Source organism: Mauremys reevesii, linkage group 3 (genome assembly GCF_016161935.1).
Source record: "Mauremys reevesii isolate NIE-2019 linkage group 3, ASM1616193v1, whole genome shotgun sequence".
In the NCBI taxonomy this organism is placed as follows: Eukaryota; Metazoa; Chordata; order Testudines; family Geoemydidae; genus Mauremys; species Mauremys reevesii.
In genome coordinates, this window is record NC_052625.1 from 193,205,357 (window position 1) to 193,226,905 (window position 21,549).

The following is a 21,549-nucleotide window of genomic DNA, read 5'->3' on the forward strand; positions in this document are numbered from 1 at the left end:
TTGTTTATGCTCTATATGCTATACACTGAAATGTAAGTACAATGTTTATATTCCAATCAATTTATAATTATATGGTAACAATGAGAAACTCAGCGATTTTTCAGTAATAGTTTGTCTAACACTTTTGCATTTTTATGTCTGATGTTGTAAGCAAGTCATTTTAAAGTGAGGAGGTGAAACTTGGGGTACACACGGCAAATCAGATTCCTGAAAGGGGTACAGCAGTCTGAAAAGGTTGAGAGCCACTGCTCTACCATAAATCCCTCATCTGGTAAACTTATCCACAGAGAGCAATGTGAGGGCAGACAACCATGTGGTGGATTAAACACGTTTTTAATTAACGGTAGATGTGGCATATCATGCAATTTCATGCATTATACTGCGTGCTTAATCTTCCAGAACAAGCTTTTGAAAGTAAACAAGAATCCTCACCTTTTTACAGATGGTGAGGCTTTAAAAGCCTCAGTTTCCGTGGTCTGCTAATTTTGGACACTTGAGACCGGAGTGTTTACAGTGCTGAGCTCCCTTCAGCTCCCAATTTGGAGAAACTGTAGCTGCTAAGCACCTTTAAAAATCAAGCTGTTTCTACTGTAGTTTCCAAACCTAAAATCACCCAATAACTTAAAGGATCCAGGCTGAGACAGCCACAGCTGCCCAAGAGATTTGGGTGCCCACTTCTTGTAAATGGGAATTGGGCATCAGGTTCTCACACGTGGCTTCAAAAATCTAAGCTCCAGGCCTTAACATTCTGGCCATTATTAGTTCTGTTTTGGAGGCATCCAAATGTGCCCGTTGGGCTCAGAGCTCTGTTGTTCTACGCACTGCACAAACACTGCCTCCGGTAACGTGCAAACTGACTAGACCACGCTTTGCCTTTACAGGATGTCATGGGTGGGGTCCTGCTTGTTCTACACCCACCAGAGGTGCCAACTTTCTACTGTGCTGGGGCGTGCTTGACTCCTGGCTCTGCCCCAGGGCCCGCCCCATTCCTCCCCCCGAGCACGCCTGCCCTCACTCTTTCCAGCACTTCCCACATGCTGCAGAACAGCTGATGGTGGAAGGCGCTGGGAATGAGGAGGGGGAGGGTGTCAGTGGATTCTCAGCACCCACCATTTTTTCCAGTGGGTGCTCCAGCCCCGAAGCACCCATGGAGTTGGAGCCCAGTGGATTCTCAGCACCCACCATTTTTTCCAGTGGGTGCTCCAGCCCCGAAGCACCCATGGAGTTGGAGCCTACCACTCCCACATGTAACCTCAATGGGATTACACATGCCCAGTGAGTGGGACTTGGCCTAAAGCTAAGTGGATTGGTAATAGAAAGGCATACACGTCTTTGCATGCATTTCATCTTAAAAAGTGAGTAGCAAAACCTTGCTTCCCTGCCTAGTCATCTGCATATGCCTTTCTGTGGTAGGGAAAGGATGTATTCCGGAAACTAGCCTGCTTGTTGCCTGGGAAGCAATGCAGCTTGATAAGGACTGTGGAAATGCCTCCAGTCACCCTGTTGGTGGAAGATAGCAGGCCTGACAGCACTGTTTCTTTGCGTAGCTATTCTACCTTGGAAAGAATGGAAATGGCATAGGGGCTGGAAAGGGGTTTAACTGCCATGGAACAGAATACTGTGAAAATCCCAAGGAATATACTTAACAAGCTTGTCATATATCAAAACATTATTCAAGCTAAAATCTCCAAGCAGCAGCTCTGAAAGATATTCCTTTTTAAAAAGTGCTGTGTTCTGTTTCCAAACATCATATGGCATCTGGAGGCTGGCAGTCTATCCTCAAGCCTCTAACGATCACTTTCTAGCAGTGGCATTGGTTTGCTTTCCTGGAAAGTAGTGAAATTAGGTCACTAATCTCTTCAGCAAGCTGCATGAGGCTTGCCTACAGGAGTTCAATCAGTGCAGCTATAATGGTTCATTTTAAAAAAAAAAAATTCGGCTGGTGCAGCTCCCTCTGTGAACACTTTTATTTCAGTTTATCTTAAACAGATTGCTAATCAGCATCTTCCAACAGCCCCCTATTGTGACTCTAGGCACCCCTGTATTCACAGGCTACATACTACTGCAATGATATTTTGCACAAAATATGCCTCGAGAGGTGTCGTAGGAAAGCCTGTAACATTAGAATAATGTGAAGTGCTTGTGTTAGCCTTATATATGAAGTTCTTAATTTCTCTGTATGATGTTGCTAGAACATGTTTAAGACAAGATAGCCTGGCCTAGATAGAGGTGATAAACAGGTCTCCCCTAGACAAAGGAATGTGGGTTTGCCTCAGTTTACACACTAGCAGTATACAAAGCCATCGAGCTAAACCAGTGGGTGTTATCATGTTCCTGAATTCAAGAGACAGAAAATTAACACCATTAATTTGGACTTCAATAGGGACTGGGAGTAGCTGGCTCACTACAAAAGCAACTTTCCCTCTCCTGGTATTGACACCTCCTCATCAATTATTGGGAGTGGACCACATCCACCCTGATTGAATTGGCCTTGTCACCACTGGTTCTCCACTTGTAAGGTAGCTGCGTCTGTAATTTTCACTCCATGCATCTGAAGAAGTGGAGTTTTTACCCACAAAAGCTTATGCCCAAATAAATCTGTTAGTCTTTAAGATGCCACTGGACTCCTCCATTGTTTTTCTGGATACAGACTAACACAGCTACCCCTCTGATACTTGGTTCCTCAGATTTGTTATTTAAAAAGAGTGGCTCAGGTTTGAGAATTTCCCTTACATCCTCAGCCGTGAAGACAGATGCAAAGAATTCATTTAGCTTCTACCTAATGTCCTTATCGTCCGTGAGTGCTCCTTTAGCATCTTGATCGTCCAGTACCCTCATTGGTTGTTTAGCAAGCTTCCTGCTTCTGATGTATTTAAAAAAAAAATACTATTACTTTTTGAGTGTTTGGCTTACTGTTCTTCAAATTCTTTTTTGCACTTCCTGATTATATTTTTACAAATTCATTTGCCAGAGTTTATGCTCCTTTCTATTTTTCTCACTAGGATTTAACTTCCACTTTTTAAAGAATGCCTTTTTGTGTCTCATTGGTTTTTAACTTTGTTGTTTAGCCACGGTGGCACCTTTTTTGATTGTATTATGTTTTTTAATTTGGGGTATACATTTAGGTTGAGCCTCTATTATGAGGTCTTTAAAATTTCCATGCAGCTTGCAGGGATTTCACTTTTTGCACTGTACCCTTTAATTTCTGTTTTAAGTAACTTCCTCATTTTTGTGTTGTCCCCCTTTCTGAAAGATGTGCGTTTTCACTTTTATTTGCGTGTAATCATCTCTACCGTTTATCTCTTTTGCTTGCTATCACTTAATCTCTGCTCTTTTTTTTTTTTTTAATGAACCTGTTTTACTTTTACTGTAAACCATCTTTGAAGGGAAGGTTATATCCACCACAGTTAAATTAGTTGTGATGTATTGACTCTTTAACAGAGCAACAAACCTAATATCTTCTGTGAATGCACCATGGTAGGGGCTGTACATAGTAGAGAAATAATGTCTGAGGGATTCAGGAGCTAGAGTTCACTGATTGTTACTTGCCAGGCGATGTTTGGGCCGGGAGAGCCTTGAGGAGTTTGCTGGCAAGGAAGATAGGCTGGTGCGGCAGGGAGCTGACACACAATCTAGTTGCCAGTAAAACTCACCCTTGTCTAGGCAGAGAGGTAACACGGTGGCTCACAGCTCTGGGCATCCCCAGCAGTGTGTTTCACCTGTACAACAGCAGCGTCCTTTAGGGTGGAGACTGGATATGGCCCTATCACTGGTACCATGCGGCTTATGACATACCATTCCAGTTCACTCACTGGTGTGATGTCAGACCAGACCCTTTTTCCCTGCTGCTCTGTGGCAAGTCATGGTCTGTCTTTTGAGTGGCACTTACAAGAGCTCCAGCAAAGGGGTTAATTTTTATCAGGCTAACTACACTGGAATTCCCTTTTTGGAGATTGCAGTGTAATTGTAGCCGCGTTGGTCCCAGGATATCAGCAAGACAGGATGGGTGAGGAAATCTTAGGCTGGGCCAACTTCTTTTTTGTACAGATGTTGTTGTGTCTCTACTGGTAAATGTTCCCCACAGCAATCCATCCGCTGAATGTACGGGGCTAGTTAACATGCTGAGGCAACACCCAGTATGTTAAATGAACGCTAAAAGGGCCCCAAGGGTATGGATTTGAGATTGGAGCCTGGTACATTTCTGCAGGTTACTACTGTGCCTGAACACGCTTACCTCAAAAGTATCCTCTAAATGAGTTTCTGGAATTTATGTCAAGATGGAGATAAGGAAGGGGCTATGTGGGGAGAAGAGAGCCTTGGGGAGATGACTGGAGAAGCACAGAAGACAGGTGAGGGGAAAGTGTCCTTCTGGATTCTGGGACATGTACATGAATCTTATCTAAACTAGAGAATGTCCCCATTACTTACACCAAACCTTAAGGGATGGGTTGCAGACACAACAAACTGGGGTGGAGTCTGGATTGTTTTCTCCCCTAGAGGTATCCCAGAGCAGGGTTGAGATGCAGAGATAATGTGAGACGCTTGTGCTGCTGCTGGTGGTGTATCTGGACTGTAGGACTTGCCTCCCTTAGCTTTCCCAGTAGCTGCCACTGGGATGAAGCTGGCTTGTTCCTTAAAAATTCTCAGTTCATTTTAAGAAGCAGAGTTAGCTGTGTACATAGTACAGTGCCTGGCAATGAACACTTCTGAAGCATTAACCTTCTCATACAAGCTTTTCAGGTATGAGAAACCATTCATTTCTTTGCACCTGTAACTAGCTCTTCCTCAAAGCCGTGGTTTCAGGGCTTCCAAAAAAGTTGCCAGTTAATCCAGTTCTCACTGGATGAGTACCCACCATTGAGACCATCAAACTGGCTTCTTATGGAGTCACCCTTCAGATGAATAGCAGCTGTACTGCCACAGAATATCTAGCTATGGGTGGCCCTACTGCAGAGACTCTCATTCCATCCCTTAGCTTGTTCTGGCCATGCTCTGCTCTGCTCTCAAATCAGTGGTGTACACCTAGCATGCTTCCGTGCCTGGGGCACAGCAGAGTATGTTAGAGACTTGAGAATTAACCTGTAAGCTGAACTCTGTTGCTCTTATTTGTCCATCCTTCTTCCAGTGCATCCATAAGACTCCTTTGCCACAGTGCCTACAAACCCAGCTCACTGACTGTGGCTGGATGGGTGACTAGCTGTGACTGTTCCTCTTCCCCTTCTTTCCTTTTCCTATGCCCATTTGTATCCACAAATTAAAAATCCCCACTACGAACCCATGTAATAAAGCATGCTAAACCTCGGGGACTGACGTGGCCTCCATCACTGTACTAACTGAGCATGTCACCATCTTTAATGGAGTTATCCTCGCAACACACTGGTGAGGTGGGGAAAGTTCTTATTTCCATTTCGTAAATGGGTACTGAGGAATTAAGAGACTTTTTGTCCAAGGTTATCCAGGACCTGCAAATTGAAGTCTGGTTTCCAGAATGCCAGACTAGTACCCTGATCACTGGACCGTCCTCCCCAGCTCTCATTCGCTTAGTTGTCTGCCTCCCCTACCCTTTATCTGTTTTGCCGTCAAGGCAAGGATTCTTTCTGGGATTTGTCCAGCACAACAGGGGCCCCACTCTTGATAGGAGTCTTTGGGCACTACCATAATCTAAATATTCACTACTACTACTACAAATGCATAAGCACGGAATTAATTTAAATCCATTCATCTGTAGAGAGCAGCATGGCCTATAGCAAGAGAATTTCTCTGCTGAATGCTTGCTGGGTTGTTACTCTGTACGGTTATGCCAGTCTTACATCACACTTAGTGAATTTAGGTTAAAACTAGATTAGCCCTCTGGCTCACTTTGTCTTCTGGATCAGTGACTGCTGTGAAAATAAGCAAAGATCAGAACAGCTCTGGGAAGAACTTTGAGGTGTGCTAACACGTACAGATCCTAATGTGCTCTGGCCTCCGTGATGAGCTGGAAAAGCCACACACCCAATTTGAACAATGTTTGCAAGAAAGAGAGCACGTTCTGCAAAATGTCTTCTTTCCAGGCTTGTCCTGTTGGGGAAAACTTAATGGCTGTTTTCCATACGCTGGGTTCTATCGCCTATTTTCATCCAAACACTTTGTAGAGTATTAGCTCTTCCCAGAATCCCAGTAGCATTCTGCCCAAAGGGCTTTGCTTTGTGATTACTAATAACTTTCAAATCTCCATTCTTGGGATGGTTGTAGAAGCTCAACATTTGTGTCCCTACCTTAAGCTGTACTTGGTTCTGTTTGGGCATAAGGTCAATTGCAGTGATCAGTTTAGCAGCTTAAAGATAATAGGCCAGTATAGTTTGTCTTGCAACATGACCCTAAATAGCTTCACACCAGCTGCAGAATGTAGCTAACTGTAACTAGCAGTGTTGCATAACATGTCTGGTTTACTAAAATAACAACAGTGCCAGAACACTATAGGTGCTCTTATGCACTAGGGTTTTTTGTTACTTTTATTACTGTTATCCCTAAATTAACTTTTTGTGACTTTACTGGGTACAGCTGAAGTATTTTAGAGCCCGGACTTTAGACATCCTCATGACAGCAATATTTGTGTTTAACTCCTAAGAACATAAGAACGGCCATACTGGGTAAGACCAACGGTCCATCTAGCCCAGTATACTGTCTTTCAACAGTGGCCAATATCAGGTGTCCCAGAGGGAATGAACAGAACAGGTAATCATCAAGTGATCATCCCCTGTCGTCCATTCCCAGCTTCTGGCAAACAGACGCTAAGGACACCATCCCTGCCCATCCTGGCTAATAGCCATTGATGGATCTATCCTCCATGAACTCATCTAGTTTTTTTTTTGTTTTTTTTTTAACCCTGTTATAGTCTTGGACTTCACAGCATCCTGTGACAAGGAGTTCCACAGGTTGACTGTGTGTTGTGTGAAGAAATACTTCCTTTTATTTGTTTTAAACCTGCTGCCCATTAATTTCATTGGGTGACCCCTAGTTCTTGTGTTATGAGAAGAAGTAAATAACACTTCCTTGTTCACACCAGTCATGATTTTATAGACCTCAATCATATCTCCCCTTAGCTGTCTCTTTTCCAAGCTGAAAAGTCCCAGTCTTATTAATCTTTCCTTATATGGCAGCCATAACTTTTCAAATTCTAATATATCTTTTTTGAAGTTGGGCAACCACATCTGCACACACTATTCGAGATGTGGGCGTACCATGGATTTCTATAGAGGCAACATGATATTTTCTGTCCTATTTTCTATCCCTTTCTTAATGATTCCCAGCACTCTGTTCGCTTTTTTGACTGCCGCTGCACAGAGTGGATGTTTTCAGAGAACTATCCTCAATAACTCCAAAATCTTTCTTGAGTGGTAACAGCTAATTTAGACCCCATCATTTTATATATAGATAGATATAGTTAGGATTATGCTTCCCAATGTGCATTACTTTGCGTTTATCAACATTAAATTATTTGCCATTTTGTTGCACAGTCACCAAGTTTTGAGGGATCCTTTTGTAGTTCTACCCAGGCAGACTGGGTCTTAACTATCTTTAGTAATTTTGTATCATCTGCAAATTTTGCTACTCATGTCAGCTGAGGCCCATGCTACTTCTTATCCCAAGTGCAATTGTTTTAAAGGGGGTGGCTAGTGCAGGGGAGTTCAGTGCATCAATCTAAAGGTATTCCTGAATCTTCCCAGTATCAGGGCTCTAGATTCTGTTGCTGACTCAGCACTTGACACACTATGTGACATTCAGTCTCTCTGCAGCTTTCCCCACCTGGGGGATGGTGAAGGAAAAGAGGATGTGAAAGTTCCATATGAAGCAGTATTGCAAATGGCCTATAGCTGTTCCGAGATTCAGTTCTGTTACTTCCTGTTATCAGAGCTCAAAACCCTTTGGTCTGGATCTTTTCAGCAGCTCTTTTCAAACGTAGCCGAAATCTTTTGCTGTTTCAGACTCCTGGTTCATGAATGATTTACTTAATTTCCCCTTTTAGCAAAACAGAACTGGGCACTTTTATAAGGGGGTTTACAGCTAAATTCCTCACTTGCAACCCCCCTTCGAGATGGGAAGGAATTAAACAGGACACAGATGTCAGTCTGTGTCGTGTGGGGGTTCTCAAACTGGGGGTCGGGACCCCTCGGGGGATTGCGAGGTTATTACATGGGGGGTTGCGAGCTGTCAATCTCCACCACAAACCCCACTTTGCCTCCAGCATTTATAATGGTGTTAAATATATAAAAAAGTGTTTTTAATTTATAAGGGGGGGTCATACACAGAGGCTTGCAATGTGAAAGGGATCACCAGTAAAACAAGTTTTAGGGCCACGGGTGTAGTGAGTATCTGAAATGCAAAGGCAGCCAATTAAATAAGAAGGGTACATGAAAACATATTTTTTCCCCTGAATTTCAGGAATGCAGTTTATTTAACCACCCATTGTACCCAAGTGGAGTGTAAAGAGACCTAAATTTAGATTAAGGCGGCTCTTTAGGGAAAACTTGCATCAAACTAGATGAGATAAGAGTGTGTGAGATTATGGTTGATCAGTTGGGGTTTGGGGAATCTGTTTATGTGATCTGTCTGAACACGGATATACCTTCCAGTGAATTATTAGGGGTGGGAGTGCAAGACCTTGAAGGACTTGGTATGAACTGAGGGAGAACATGCATTGTGGGTGTGACAGTGCTGTTCTCCAAACATGTTAGGGAAACGTAGTTAGCCTAGATTTCGAACTAATCCTCCTCTGGATCTACACTGGTTGGTGTGGTTGATGCCTGTAGTGCCCATGTAATCTTTTTACAAAATCTTTGGCAAGTTCAAGGCTATTAGGATACAACCAGTATTGTAACCAGCTGCTCTGATTTGAGTCTGTTTGTAATGTAGACAAACCCCAAGATTTTGACCTGTACTATGACAATCCCTAATCCGGTGATAGAACCATGGTGTGTCTAGTCTACACTAGTGACAAAGTATCGGAACAAACACTCTTAATTATGGCTGGCGCCTCATTAAACTTAATACCATTAAAACTGAGTCCTGCATGCACACTTCAGGAAGACGTCTCCCAATAAACATCATTATTGATGTTAACCATGTTCTTGGCATTCTGCAGGGCACAAATACAGCCCTTGCCCCAGAGAGCTTAACATTTCAGCAGTGGCCACCCAGACTGGACACGCTCAGAAATCAGAGGTGGTGGGGAAAACGTGGATTTTTAAGTGGCTTTTTTTGAGGGAAGGAGGGTATTGAGCTGGAGAACTAAGAGCGAGGGTGTTTGGCATTGCGCACACAATCTGTCATCTTTCTGGCTCTTATGTGCAGGAGAGAGGTGAAGATTTTGTATGAGTCTTCCTGGCGCTTTTAATTTCTTTCAAAATGGCCAGTCTCTGAATTTCGAGCCAGAAAAATTGTGGAAGTGTATTAAGAGGGAGAAGCCAATTGTTTGTCTTTCAGTAGCCACAGCAGAACTCTCTCTCTTTCAGCTGGCTGACCAGTTAATGGTAGCAGTTAACTGACTTTAAATTAAAAAGACCTTTCAGAAATAAAATAAAATATCTTCCCTTAATAAAACTAGCTTGGAGGGGGTGGTGTGAAGTTCCCCTACTGATAAAAATGAGCTTGGAGCGCTGAAGAGGGTTGGGAAGAGAATCACAATTTAAATGTCTTCCTCCTTTGAAATTCTGTGCAGGAACTTAATCCAGTGTATACTCCCACCCCCTACACCTTAAACAGTGATCAAAACTGCCAAGCTGTGGACATTAAGTGACCCCACCTAACTTCCTCCACTGGTGCAGATAATCTGGAAACTTTAATTTAGCGGTCTGATTGTAAAACAGCCCATCTGGTGCCAGTTGAATATGCCCACAATGTATTGGGGTGCATCTTCCTCATGTGTACATGGAGGGCTTATTAGCTTTAATGGGAGTTAAGTGCTTTGAGAGATTATTCATTGTAGTCTCGCTGGCAGTGCACAGTGTCTTGTTCCTCCCACCTGCTGTGCCTTCTGTTCCTTCCGGTAAGATCATCCCTGCTTGCAATGAGCGCCTGCTGAAGCATGTCTAGTCTGCTGTACTGTTTAGTTTAATAACAAAAACAATGCAAGTGCTGATCTGGTTCCAGTGAGACAGATTCATCTGTTAGTGCTTGTTCATGAGCTGCATATAAATTTTAAACCCATTATGCTGTCTGAAGATCTCTGTAAGGTGAAGAGAGAGTCTTGATGCGTTCCTTAACGAAGCGCCCACACCTAGACTCGCGCCGAGGGAATGCAGAGAGTGCAACACGTGTCTTTTACGGGGAAAAATCCAAACAGCTATTGTGTCAAAACGTGTTCCTTGCCTGTTCCCTTCCATGAGGGGGCTGCAAATGCACATTGGAGTTCACTTGAGTCCTCGGACATCCCAGTATGAATTGCAGCTTTGTACAAGCGTGAATTGAATTTAGCTGAGCTCAGTGTTTTTCTTAACTTCCAGAGCCCTCCATTTTTATGAAGTAAGGTATTCAATGAGTCATATGGCCCTGGCTGTAATAGAATAACCATTGATGTAAGAGACCGTGGCAGTTTGCGGGCATGCACAGAAAACTGAAAGGTTCATTGCATGAGGCGGACCTGATGATCTTTCCAGCTAGAGTTAAGAGCCCTGAAGTAGTTGCTTTTCTTGCACTCGTCAGGTGAATTTGACTGTCCCACCATGTGCTTCTAAAAGCTACTGCTAAATTTAAGGAATAATCCAAAGGGACGATGCAAAGCTAAAATGAGTAGAAGTCCAGCACCGTTTGTTAAATTCCCTGCCTAGCAAATCTAAGTCTTCTGTGACTCTGGAGATGCCGGTGATGTGCCAATATGATCAATTCTGGGATATCGTTAATAAGCCAACAAGATCTGGCAGCCATCATGAATGGGAAAGAATTGTCAATTTCATCTGGATATTGCCCACAACTTGCGTAATGGTACAGGTAGATGGGAGGGTGGGCAAGGATGTTCAGGTAAAGTCCTCCATGTTCCTCCTCTGGTTTTACAGTTCAGTGTAGAGGTGGTTCAGACATAGGTCTTCCTTCCCTCTGTATTTAAGATCACTGAACTTCAGACGCTGCTGGCTGAATCGCTCAGGTACCACGATGAGTGCTCTAGAAGGGGCTATAAATGAATGAGCATAAGTACATTTGTATTGTTCACAGATGTTAATACATAACTTATCAGCCAGCTGAACTGATCTTTGATAGTGAAGACTATCCAATACTGCAGTGTAATAAAGCCAATGCAAACATTTTCAGCCAAAATAAAGAACCAGCTGTAAAAACATAGGCTGTAGGGATGCTGTCAGCAGATGGTCGTTTGGCTGAAGGTCATTTAAGAAGGCCCTCACAGCTGCCTTTAGGCAACAAGTCTTGTGTATTTCAGCAGGCCATTTTAAGTGCCTTCTAGGGAATTTTAAAAAATTGTTGCCTCTCTGTTCCCAGCTAGGAACTAATCCCATCGTGTCTGGGACAATGAGCTTGAAGTTGTCTGTTTTGCCTTGGTGCCAGTTCCCATTGCCACGTTACGTTTAGGGACTGAACAGACATAGCGGGTGGTGCAGTCACTAAAGTCTTTGGAGCTTGGAAGTTAAAGAGCCTGAAATAGCAGAAAAGTGGAAGATAGTTTTGTGCAATGCAAACTTCTAGCTGCAGTAACTGAAGAAAAAATGGTGCAATTTAATCATGTTTCGTTGCAGAGGGTTACTGATTCGTCAAGGCGGTTAATTGGTTTCAGTATGAAAAACAAATGTGTAACTGCTTGGTGAGGTAACTGTGCGCGTCGGGGTAGTGAATGCCTCTCTTATTAGACATGTATCAGAGGGGTAGCCGTGTTAGTCTGGATCTGTAAAAAGCTACAAAGTCCTGTAGCACCTTATAGGCTAACAGACGTATTGGAGCATGAGCTTTCATGGGTGAATACCCACTTCGTCAGACGCATGATGTGGGTATTCACCCACGAAAGCTCATGCTCCAATACGTCTGTTAGTCTATAAGGTGCCACAGGACTCTCTGTTGCTTGTTATTAGACATGGTGATACCCCATGCAGCGAGATTGCTCTTGTTTGCCTCTTCTGCACTTTACAGACGATATTTGCTTCTCTCATTATTAAAGCGTTACTGCAATGAGTAATGTAAGGCTCCCCTGTAGAATGGTAAAAGGGAATGAGAATACCAAGGAGTTCCACAGTGCCTTCTATCTAAGCATCCATAAACTGTAACCGATTGTAAGGTGAGTAGGTTGTATTCTCCCCCTCTTTTTCCACAAATGGAATAGCCCAGGCATAGAAACTGTCTTGGCCAGGGTTGCGCAGAAAGCCTGGGCAGAGCTGGGAATAGAATCTAGATCTCCAGAATCCCAGACCAGTGTCTTACCCAGGAGATTATTTATGATCAGCTGGCCACAGATTCTAGTAGCGTCTTCACTCTCCAAGGAGCCCATGGAACTGGATAAACTGAGTACGGGAATTCTTTTTCCCGCTTCTGAAACATAGCTATTTGTGGGGCAGTACTCAGCTGGATACAATGCTATGACCCCAGCTTAGGCCAGGAAGTGGACAGCACCTTTCTAGACTAGTGCTTTTAAAAATAAGACTTGCAAGCAGGTTCATCTAAGTTAGTCAGTCTATTAATAGTTCTCCAAAGCAGTGTTTTACTCTCCTTCTAAACACTGTCACTCCACTCTGCTTTCTTTCCCTCATCGTTTAAACATTAACACATGTTCCAGAAACCTGTTTACTTTGCCTAATAAGCTAACTGTGTTCAGAACAGGTCAGGCTCTGAGGATTTTTGCATTCTAGAAAACCACCCTTTTTGAATGCTTTAGCAACTGTTTGTGATTTATTTGGTATTTAGTTACAGAAGTGTTAGGAGGTATTAAGTATTCAACATCTCTGATCCTTTCGGTCTTGTCTCTTCATGCCTCTTGTTCTTCAGACATCTCTTGTGGGTAAAAATAGGCTTGCACCTGGGTGTTGAGCAGGTAAATCGAACGTGTACCGTTTTAGAAGTTAGCCCTGGTGTCAAATTATTTTTAAAGGTAAAATCCCTATCCTGTAGGATGCTGTGTTTGGAAGCATCCAGGTTTACTACACTGATTCTCACTGGTGGTCTTTTCTCAGTTAAGAACAAATAGTGCAGAATCATGCATGGCATTTTAATAGCGATTACAAAGTCTCTTTTAAAAAAACCAAAACCAACCACCACTGTAAATATATTAATAAAACATGTTGAAGTAGAACAATCCTCTGTCTCCTGCTGAAAGACGTCCTTTTATTACAGGATTTACAAGTTAATTTCCTGAATTGATGGAAGTGAGGTGGGCGGCCAGTGGACATTTGTAGGCGGTACATTCTTTGCACATGCAGAATGTAGAATTACATTAATGTGATTCACAGTATGAAAGATCAGTGCAAAGTTCCTGAGAACCACACTGTGTACACAAATACCTCTTTGTCCATTAGGTGCATAAGACATTTGTATGAATGTGAGGGAGTGACTGCAGGTGTCATGTGTCTTAGGGGGTCAGGCAGCAGAGCTAATACCAGAAACATCATTTTACCATTTCCAGCATATGCAGAGGGCTGACTAGAGCAAACTTCTTACTTAATACAACACCTAAAAGGCCTAGCAGAACTAGGCTGCATTAAACAATCTGCATGAGCTCACAACACGCAAAAATTGTTACATACTTCCTTTGTGTACTAGAGAGTAGGGTTCCGGTATGGCTATGAAATGCTATTGTGCTAGCAATGCTAAGAAGTTACCTTAATAGGCATCTAAATCTACATTTTGAGCCTTTATTATTAATCTAGCGGAATAGTTAAACGGGCTTCATTGCTTGTGTATCTAGTTAGTCCATGGAATATAAATTGCCTTGCATGCGGTATTATGCTCCCTATTCTCTATCAGTGCACACAAGTTAAATAAAACTGGCTTCGTCTGGAAATTGGTCTTTCTGCTACCAAGTGAAATGAGTAAGGATATGGGACTTGAGACAGACAGAACTGAATGTTAACAGTCCTAAAATATTCTCAGTAGTGCTGTTGCCTAAATCTCTCTCTCAGTACCTATAGCTTAAGATAAAAGAAAATGGGATAAAGGAAAATGTTGATAAATTGGAGAGTGTACAAAAAAAGCTACAAAAATGATTTGAGGACTTGATAAAATGCTTTACGGTGTGATGTAAGGCGCTCAATATATTTAGCTTATGAAAAAGATTGAGAGGTGATTTGATTAGTGTATAAGTATCTTTACAGGGAGAAAATACTGGTTATTCAAGGCCTCTTTAATCTAGCAGCGAAGGGCATAACAAGAACTGATGGCTGGAAGCAGACATTCAAATTAGAAATAAGCACAGTCAGGCTGATTAAGCATTGGAATGACCTACGCAAGGAAGTGGTGGCTTCTCCATAGGTTGATGTCTTTGGACCAAGACTGGATGTCTTTCTGGAAGATGCGCCTTATCCAAATAGAAGTTATTGTGCTCAATAAGAGAGATCTGGGTGGAATTTTAATGGCCTGTGCTCTAGATGACTTCAGACTATAGACAATTTAATGGTTCCTTCTGGCTTTAAGATCTCTCAAAGGAATGAAAAGAACATGAAGATAATCTATAGTGACTCACCTTTGAATAGGTATATGGGTTACTAAATGGCCAGTATATTTGTAATTTCTTCTAACACAAGTACGGATCTCTCTTGGATACACATGTAAGTACACCAAATCCTGGTAACGTTTTCCACCACATAAGAACTGCCACACTGAGTCAGACCAGTGATCCATCTAGTCTTGTATCCTGTCTTCCGACAGTGGCTAGCTTTAGAGGGAATGAACAGAATAGGCAATCATCACATCATCCATCCTGTTGCCCATTCCCAGCTTCTGGCAAACAGAGGCAAGGGACACCTAGGACATGGGATTGCATCTCTGACCCTCTTGGCTGATAGCCATTGATGGACCTATCCTCCATGAACTTATGTCATTGTGGTGTTTTGTGTTTACCTCATTATAGTTTTGGGCTTCACAACATCCCCTGGCAACGAGTTCCACGTTAACTGTGCATTGTGTGAAGAAGTACTTCCTTTTGTTTGTTTTGTTAATTTCATTGGGTGACCCCTCGTTCTTGTGTTATGTGAAGGGGTAAATAACACTTCCTTACTCACTTTTTCCACACCATCATTTCATAGACTTCTGTCATGTCCCCCACTAGTTGTCTTTTCCAAGCTGAAAAATCCCACTCTTTTTAATCTCTCCTCATACGGAAGCTGTTCCATATCCTAATCATTTTTGTTGCCCTTCTCTGTACCTTTTCCAATTCTAATATATCTTTTTGAAGATGGGGTGACCAGAACTGGATGTAGTATTTAAGGTCTGGGCATACCAGGGGTTTATATAGTAGATAAGACAGACAATATCATACTACTATTCCTTTCCTAATGGTTCCTAACATTGTTAGCCTTTTTGACTACTGCTGCATATTGAGTGGATGTTTTCAGAGAACTATCCACAATGACTCCAAGATCTTTCTTGAGTGATAACAGCTAATTTAGACTCCATCATTTCAAACTCTCCGCTTTGTTCCCTATTTGTTGGGACAGCAGGTTTGTGGGGAGAGAAATTTCTTTGAGAACAGGACATTCACATTAAGCACTTTCAGTTTTCCTTGGGGAGAAGTTGATCAGAATATTGTGAACTCTGTTAAAAGGTGGCACTATTAAGTATTTACTCTTAATTTCACTGAGAAGGGGCTACAGTCTACCTAAAGTTGCAATATTAATGTCCTGGCTGCTGTCCCTGTTTGGTAAGTTGAGATGTGAATTACTTTGCTTTAGGTTTTGCTTAACAAATCATAATCAACTTTTGTCCTCACAGCTAGAACCTGACAAACTGGCCCTTCCTGTGAGTCCCAGCCCGCTCAGTCCTATTGCCAGTCCGAATCCGAAACCACCTGATGCCACCATCCTCACCGTGGAACCGTCTCCTTGCGAGAAGAACAAGGGCTTCTTCGTCGATGAATCGGAACCTCTTCTGCGCTGTGATTCAACTTCCAGCGGCTCCTCTCCACTCAGCCGAACAGGCTCTTTTATTACCAAAGGTAGCCAAGTCAGCACACTAGTCCGCAAGTTTAAATGTGTTTTCAGAACAATATAAAAGGCAGAAAGTGCTAACGTCTGACCATAGGAGGGGAGACTGCTTCTCTGCTGCATCCAGTAAAACTAGGTAGCCAGGATATGTGGAGAAGAAATTAGTAAGTTATTGGGAGCACGTTGTCACTAGAATAAACACAATTTGAATATTAATTGGAGAGACTATTATGAGTTGACAGTATAGGCACTTGATATGGGGATTCAGGTACCAGATACCTTTGTTGTAGACTTGGTATAAAGACCTGAGTAGAAGGACAAAGTGCTTTAAAGCAGGGGTTCTCAGACTTTTGTATTGGTGACCCCTTTCACATAGCAAGCCTCTGAGTGCAACCCGCCACCCCATACATTAAAAACACTTTTTTATCTATTTAACACAATTATTATAAATGCTGGAGGCAAAGCAGGGTTTGGGGTTGAGGCTAACAGCTCGCAACCCCCATGTAATAACCGTGCAACCCCCTGAGGGGTCCCGACCCCCAGTTTGAGAACCCCTGCTTTAAAGGGACACTCAACCTAAAAATCACTCTTCTGTTAAATTTTGTCTAAGATTTCTATACATAACATCTAAGATCTCTGATTGGAGATTGCTTTTTAGTGTCTTCATGGCTCCTGATCATATTCTCATTAAAGGAAATGGATAAATTCCCACTGATGCTATTTGATGTTGCATTGGGTCCAGCATTACAGTTGATTTGACTGTATTCCCTGGGTATTCAGTCAATGAATTTCCTTCCCTTTGTAAAGGTTTTTCACACATAAGGGGAGAGAGATTTTTAAATGGGGGGGAAACATGGCTATAAAACCACAAGAATTGCCAGGATTGTGCCCGAATTTATTTTAAATTTGCTGTCTTCGAAACAGACTAGGTTTCAACACAGTGATTTCCCTTGGACTTTTTTTATTCCCACGGCATTTGCCTCTTTTCCTAGTCAGTATTAGGAGATCTGACATCTGAAAGATCCCAAGGAAGGGAGACTTTCTTGCTTGAGCCTCTTCCTGGTTGCATGAATTCCAGGTCGTAATTTTTCCTTTTCTTTTTCTTTAAAAAAAAAAAAAAAATCCTTTAAGGTCACTTGTAATTTGATGCATGACTCATTAGAACTTAACTGAAGTCATCTACAGTTGAGTACACAAAGTAATCTGACCCATTAAAATAAATGAAACCAACAGAATGCAACACTCTCTGGCTTTTGGCCTCTCTTCTTTCCCGGTGATTTTCAACATTTGTAATTCAGCACTAGCAAATATGCTGTAGGGAACAATGCCGCTGTGGCAGAGGTTTGGATTGGGTGACTCAATAGGCTTTCTCCATCTCTAGTTTCTATGACTAACACCCACCCACGTTTTTCATGTTCTGCACAAGTTGTGACCTGCTCCCTAGAGACAGGGAACGGGGAGTGAGGTCTCCAAGGTGTGAATTTATTTTTTAGTTTTCTCCTCTCTGGGAGAATGCTTCTCCACAAATGGTGCCTTAACCATCAGTCCCTCCTTCCCTTCACAGAAAAGAAAGACACAGTGTTGCGTCAGGTGCGGTTGGACCCTTGTGACCTGCAGCCCATCTTTGACGACATGCTTCACATCCTAACTCCTGAGGAGCTCCATGTGATTGAAGAGATTCCACAGGCAGAGGATAAGCTGGACAGGCTATTTGAAATTGCTGGAGTCAAGAGCCAGGAAGCCAGCCAAACACTGCTGGACTCTGTCTATAGTCACCTTCCCGATCTATTGTAGACATTGGCCACCGCACACTCTGAATCTTGCTAGTATGAGCTTGGCACTCATTAAAGACAAGTGACAATATGCAGGCTGGTTTTTTGTAGAATACATGGCCAGTATTTTCTTCAAGGTCTCTCTCTCATTTCTGGAAGGGGCAGTTTGCAAACATTGCCCCTTTCATGCTTAACTTTCTTGCAGAATTAAAATCTTTGTTCCCTCTGTCCCCTTCTGAATTATTTTTCTGTTTTCATTCCAGTCAATCATTTTATGCACTTTAAAACAAAGTTCATTAACGAAAGACCATGAATCTGGTGTAACTTACACATTGAATCTGGAATAGTTCTTAACTCGTTTTAGTTTTTGTCAAATCTGTCTTATTCCAAAGTAGCTTTCCTCTTCACAAACCTTTCTTTCCCCTTGTCCCCTCTTCTCCTTGGTGGAAAATGGGAAAACATGAGAATTGAGTTTTGTCTGTTACTCTCTAATGCAGCTAGCTTTTATTTTTTTCTTGAGCTGACTTTTTTTTAAAATGTACTATTGTATAGTTTATATTCCTTGCTGAGATTTTACTAGCACAGTTATTTATTGTATGGTTTTCACCTGGACAATGCATAAAATGCTTGATTACTTGTGCTCCTTTAAGCTAAAGTGGAAATGTTTTAAAGAAAATAAATGGCTTAATTCCTCCAGCCTTCAAGACTATAACAGTCACTTGGCCTGCAGCTGAATGTACCACACGCAACAAGGAGTATTTTGCCTTGCAACTTAGAAGATAAGCAGGCCCCATATAGATCATCTCAGTCAGCACTGGTGCTGAACTGTGGAAGGTGAGGGAGAGCCCTGGCGGTGACACTCTCCTTGTGATCATAAGACTTCCTGAGCTATGCTTTTACAGTTGTCTCTTGTTTGTTTGGGGTTTTTTTATACAGATGTTGGCTAATAGGTAAGGTTCCAGAGACCTTGCCTGGTCTTAGCAGTCTCTTAAATCACACTTCACTTTTTATTTAAAAAAAAAAAAAAAAACAAGAAAAAAGCAAAAACTAGAAAGGCTGTGTTGTAAGAATGGTCTGATTATATTTGCAAGTGTTATGCTCCCGTAATGAACAGTCTGTAATATGCTCAGTTTGAAGAACTATAATACGAGGATGGCATTTGCTACCTTGGGATGGGGTGAGGTTGAGGGGAGGGGAGGTTCTGATATGGAAAAATTGCCTTCCAGTGTACTAATTTATTAATAAATACTAGATGTTTGTTACTTGACGTGCTTCTGTGTTAACTTCTGCGATGCTTCGCTGTGTGGGTGGGATGTCTCCTAATCACTGCTATAAATAAGGTGATTGGAATATGTTTCAATAAGCCCTAGTTTTGATCTGGGGCGTTTGAACTAGTTCTAAGAATGTAGCCTGGTTTGAAGTTCTGCGTACGTGATCTAGGCATAATGGGTGATTGTCTTAAGTGAAACTGTTGCATTAAATTCATACCCAAGAATGCTCACACTTTCTCTTCATTTGTGTTGATGGTTTTGGATATGCGGACTGCCACAAATGTGAGGCGTGGTGCCTTGTGCCAGAAAACCGCACTTTCCTCTTGAACAAGAACCTTGCCAAGATGATCTACGCCACCAGGTTATGTTGCTGCACCTCTGTTTACCTGAGACTGAACATAACTTGCCACCACTAGAAGGCTGAGTCTGGTGCAGCGCACGTAGTAAACGACAAAGGCAGAGGTGAACACATCTGACCTTGGTAAAATGTAGCATCCTCTTTGTTCCCAGCACATTTGCAGGAGACTTCTCACCGTGTTACCTCCCACAATTGAGGGGTATCTGTTTATTTTTCGTGTTGGCTTCTGGCTAGTAGGTGGCTACATTTCTCAAAGGCTGAATCAAGCCATGTTAAGGAACTCTAGTATATGGACCCCTTGGTAGGTAGGGGTGTACTAGGAGAACCCAGGGTTCAGTTGGAGGAGACACACTTAGTAGATCTTAATTATAGCACCATTTTACTTTATCACCTAAATTAGGTGCTCAGTATATACATGGAGTACTTTGAAAGCAGACTATCTGAGGACTTTCCCACAGTAAGATGAATGCTGGAAAACTGGGCATCTTTCCTTTCCAGTGGTATAAACCGCCCTATTTTTCTAACTTGCTGAGCCATAGGCCTGTCCGAAGTGCAGAACTGGATATTTCCCAGCTCGACCAGTATAGGCTCTCTGGGGAAATGGAACAAAGTGGAAACCTTTTTTTAGGCAGCCTTTTAAAAGTAGCTTAGAGCTGATCGGAGACTTGGAATGTTAAGTTGTGGGGAGATGGGTCAGTGGCCAACGTGTGCTTATGGTTGTCAGTGTTCAATTTATCACACCACCGTGCTTCAGACTAAAACCTCCCCAGCTCTTCGTCTGTAGAGACGGTCTCAAGCAATTGGGTAGGACTGATTCGTTCATGACCTGGAGGCACAAAGTGAAGCCCCCAAAATCCATATAAACGACGCTGCCTGGCTGGAACGCTGTCATTTCATGGGGTGCAGCTAATTATTGTGGGGCCTGGAACTCAGGTACAGATATTTGGACATCAAAGGAGATGGGAAAGAAACCTGTTCACTGTTTCACTTTGAACTTTCACTGCCCTGTGTGGTCAAAGCTGTGGTTAAACCAGTGAAGCTCAGACAAAACTGAACTAGCAAAACAGCTGTCCGAAAACTGCTGCTGCTGAGAGCTTTGTGGCTTACTCCTCCCCATTGATCTGCATCTGTACAAATTGAACAGGGCTGGTTTTGCCAGAACAGAGGTGTCCATTTCAAATTGTGTTCCTCCCCTTTCACCCTTCAATCTTGAATTGCCTTAGTTTAGCTGTCCAGTCTCTGTTGCATTTGAGAGAGCACCAGGCCTGCACAGTGTAATTATTCCTGGTGTGCCTACACATTGTGCCACTGTTTTTCCTATTTGAAGTAACAGCCCAGGCGCCAGCTTGTCAGTCATGCATGCACTCTTGATAGGTGTGTAATTTGTAATTGATACACCTGCTCCAGTGCTGAACACCACCCCCAGCAGAGGTAGGGGGCTCTGCCTCAGAGAAGCTAACAAACCAGTTGGGAGAATGCCCTGTTTGCAACCTCAGTGATGTAGTTCTGTAGCTGTGGCTACCAGCTTGATGAGGAATCTTTCGGGGACCTTATGGGGGCAGGAGAGGGGGAATAAGGTGCATTCTAGTGCTGGATTGATGGCCTTGGAGACTGAAGCCCTCTGTCTAGCCACAGACCAGGTACAACGCACGCAGTGAGTGCAAACCTCCCTACACTGCTCTGCCAGTGGTGGTGGTATTTTGTGAAGGTTTGTGTACAGTGAGACTTAATGAGTCAATCAGGCCAACAGGGCCGGCTTTAGGAAGTGCGGTGCCCAATTCGAACAGTTTCGATGGGGCCCCAGCAGGGATGACTATAAAAAAAACAAAACAAAAAAACCCCAAACACGTGGGGCTTGTACTCATCGGGCGGTGCTCCAAGTCTTTGGCGGCACTTTGGCAGCGGGTCCTTCACTCACTCCAGGTCTTTGGCGGCACTGAAGGACCCGCCACCGAAGACCCAGAGCGAGCAAAGGACCGGCCGCCAAAGTGCCGCTGAAGACCTGAAGCGCCGCCAAGTGAGTAAAAATTAAAAAG

At 42.9% G+C, this 21,549-nt stretch overlaps 1 protein-coding gene across 1 annotated transcript in view; it reads left to right on the forward strand.

Annotated features, from left to right (window-relative positions):
- Positions 1 to 19,151, forward strand: part of TNFRSF21 (TNF receptor superfamily member 21) — a 70,564-nt gene extending 51,413 nt beyond the window's left edge. The window contains exons 5-6 of the mRNA XM_039532067.1: positions 15,901 to 16,123; positions 17,677 to 19,151. Of these exons, the coding sequence (XP_039388001.1) occupies positions 15,901 to 16,123; positions 17,677 to 17,906 (453 nt within the window). The 3' untranslated portion in view covers positions 17,907 to 19,151. The remainder of the gene's footprint in view (positions 1 to 15,900; positions 16,124 to 17,676) is intronic.
- Positions 19,152 to 21,549: the final 2,398 nt, after the last annotated feature.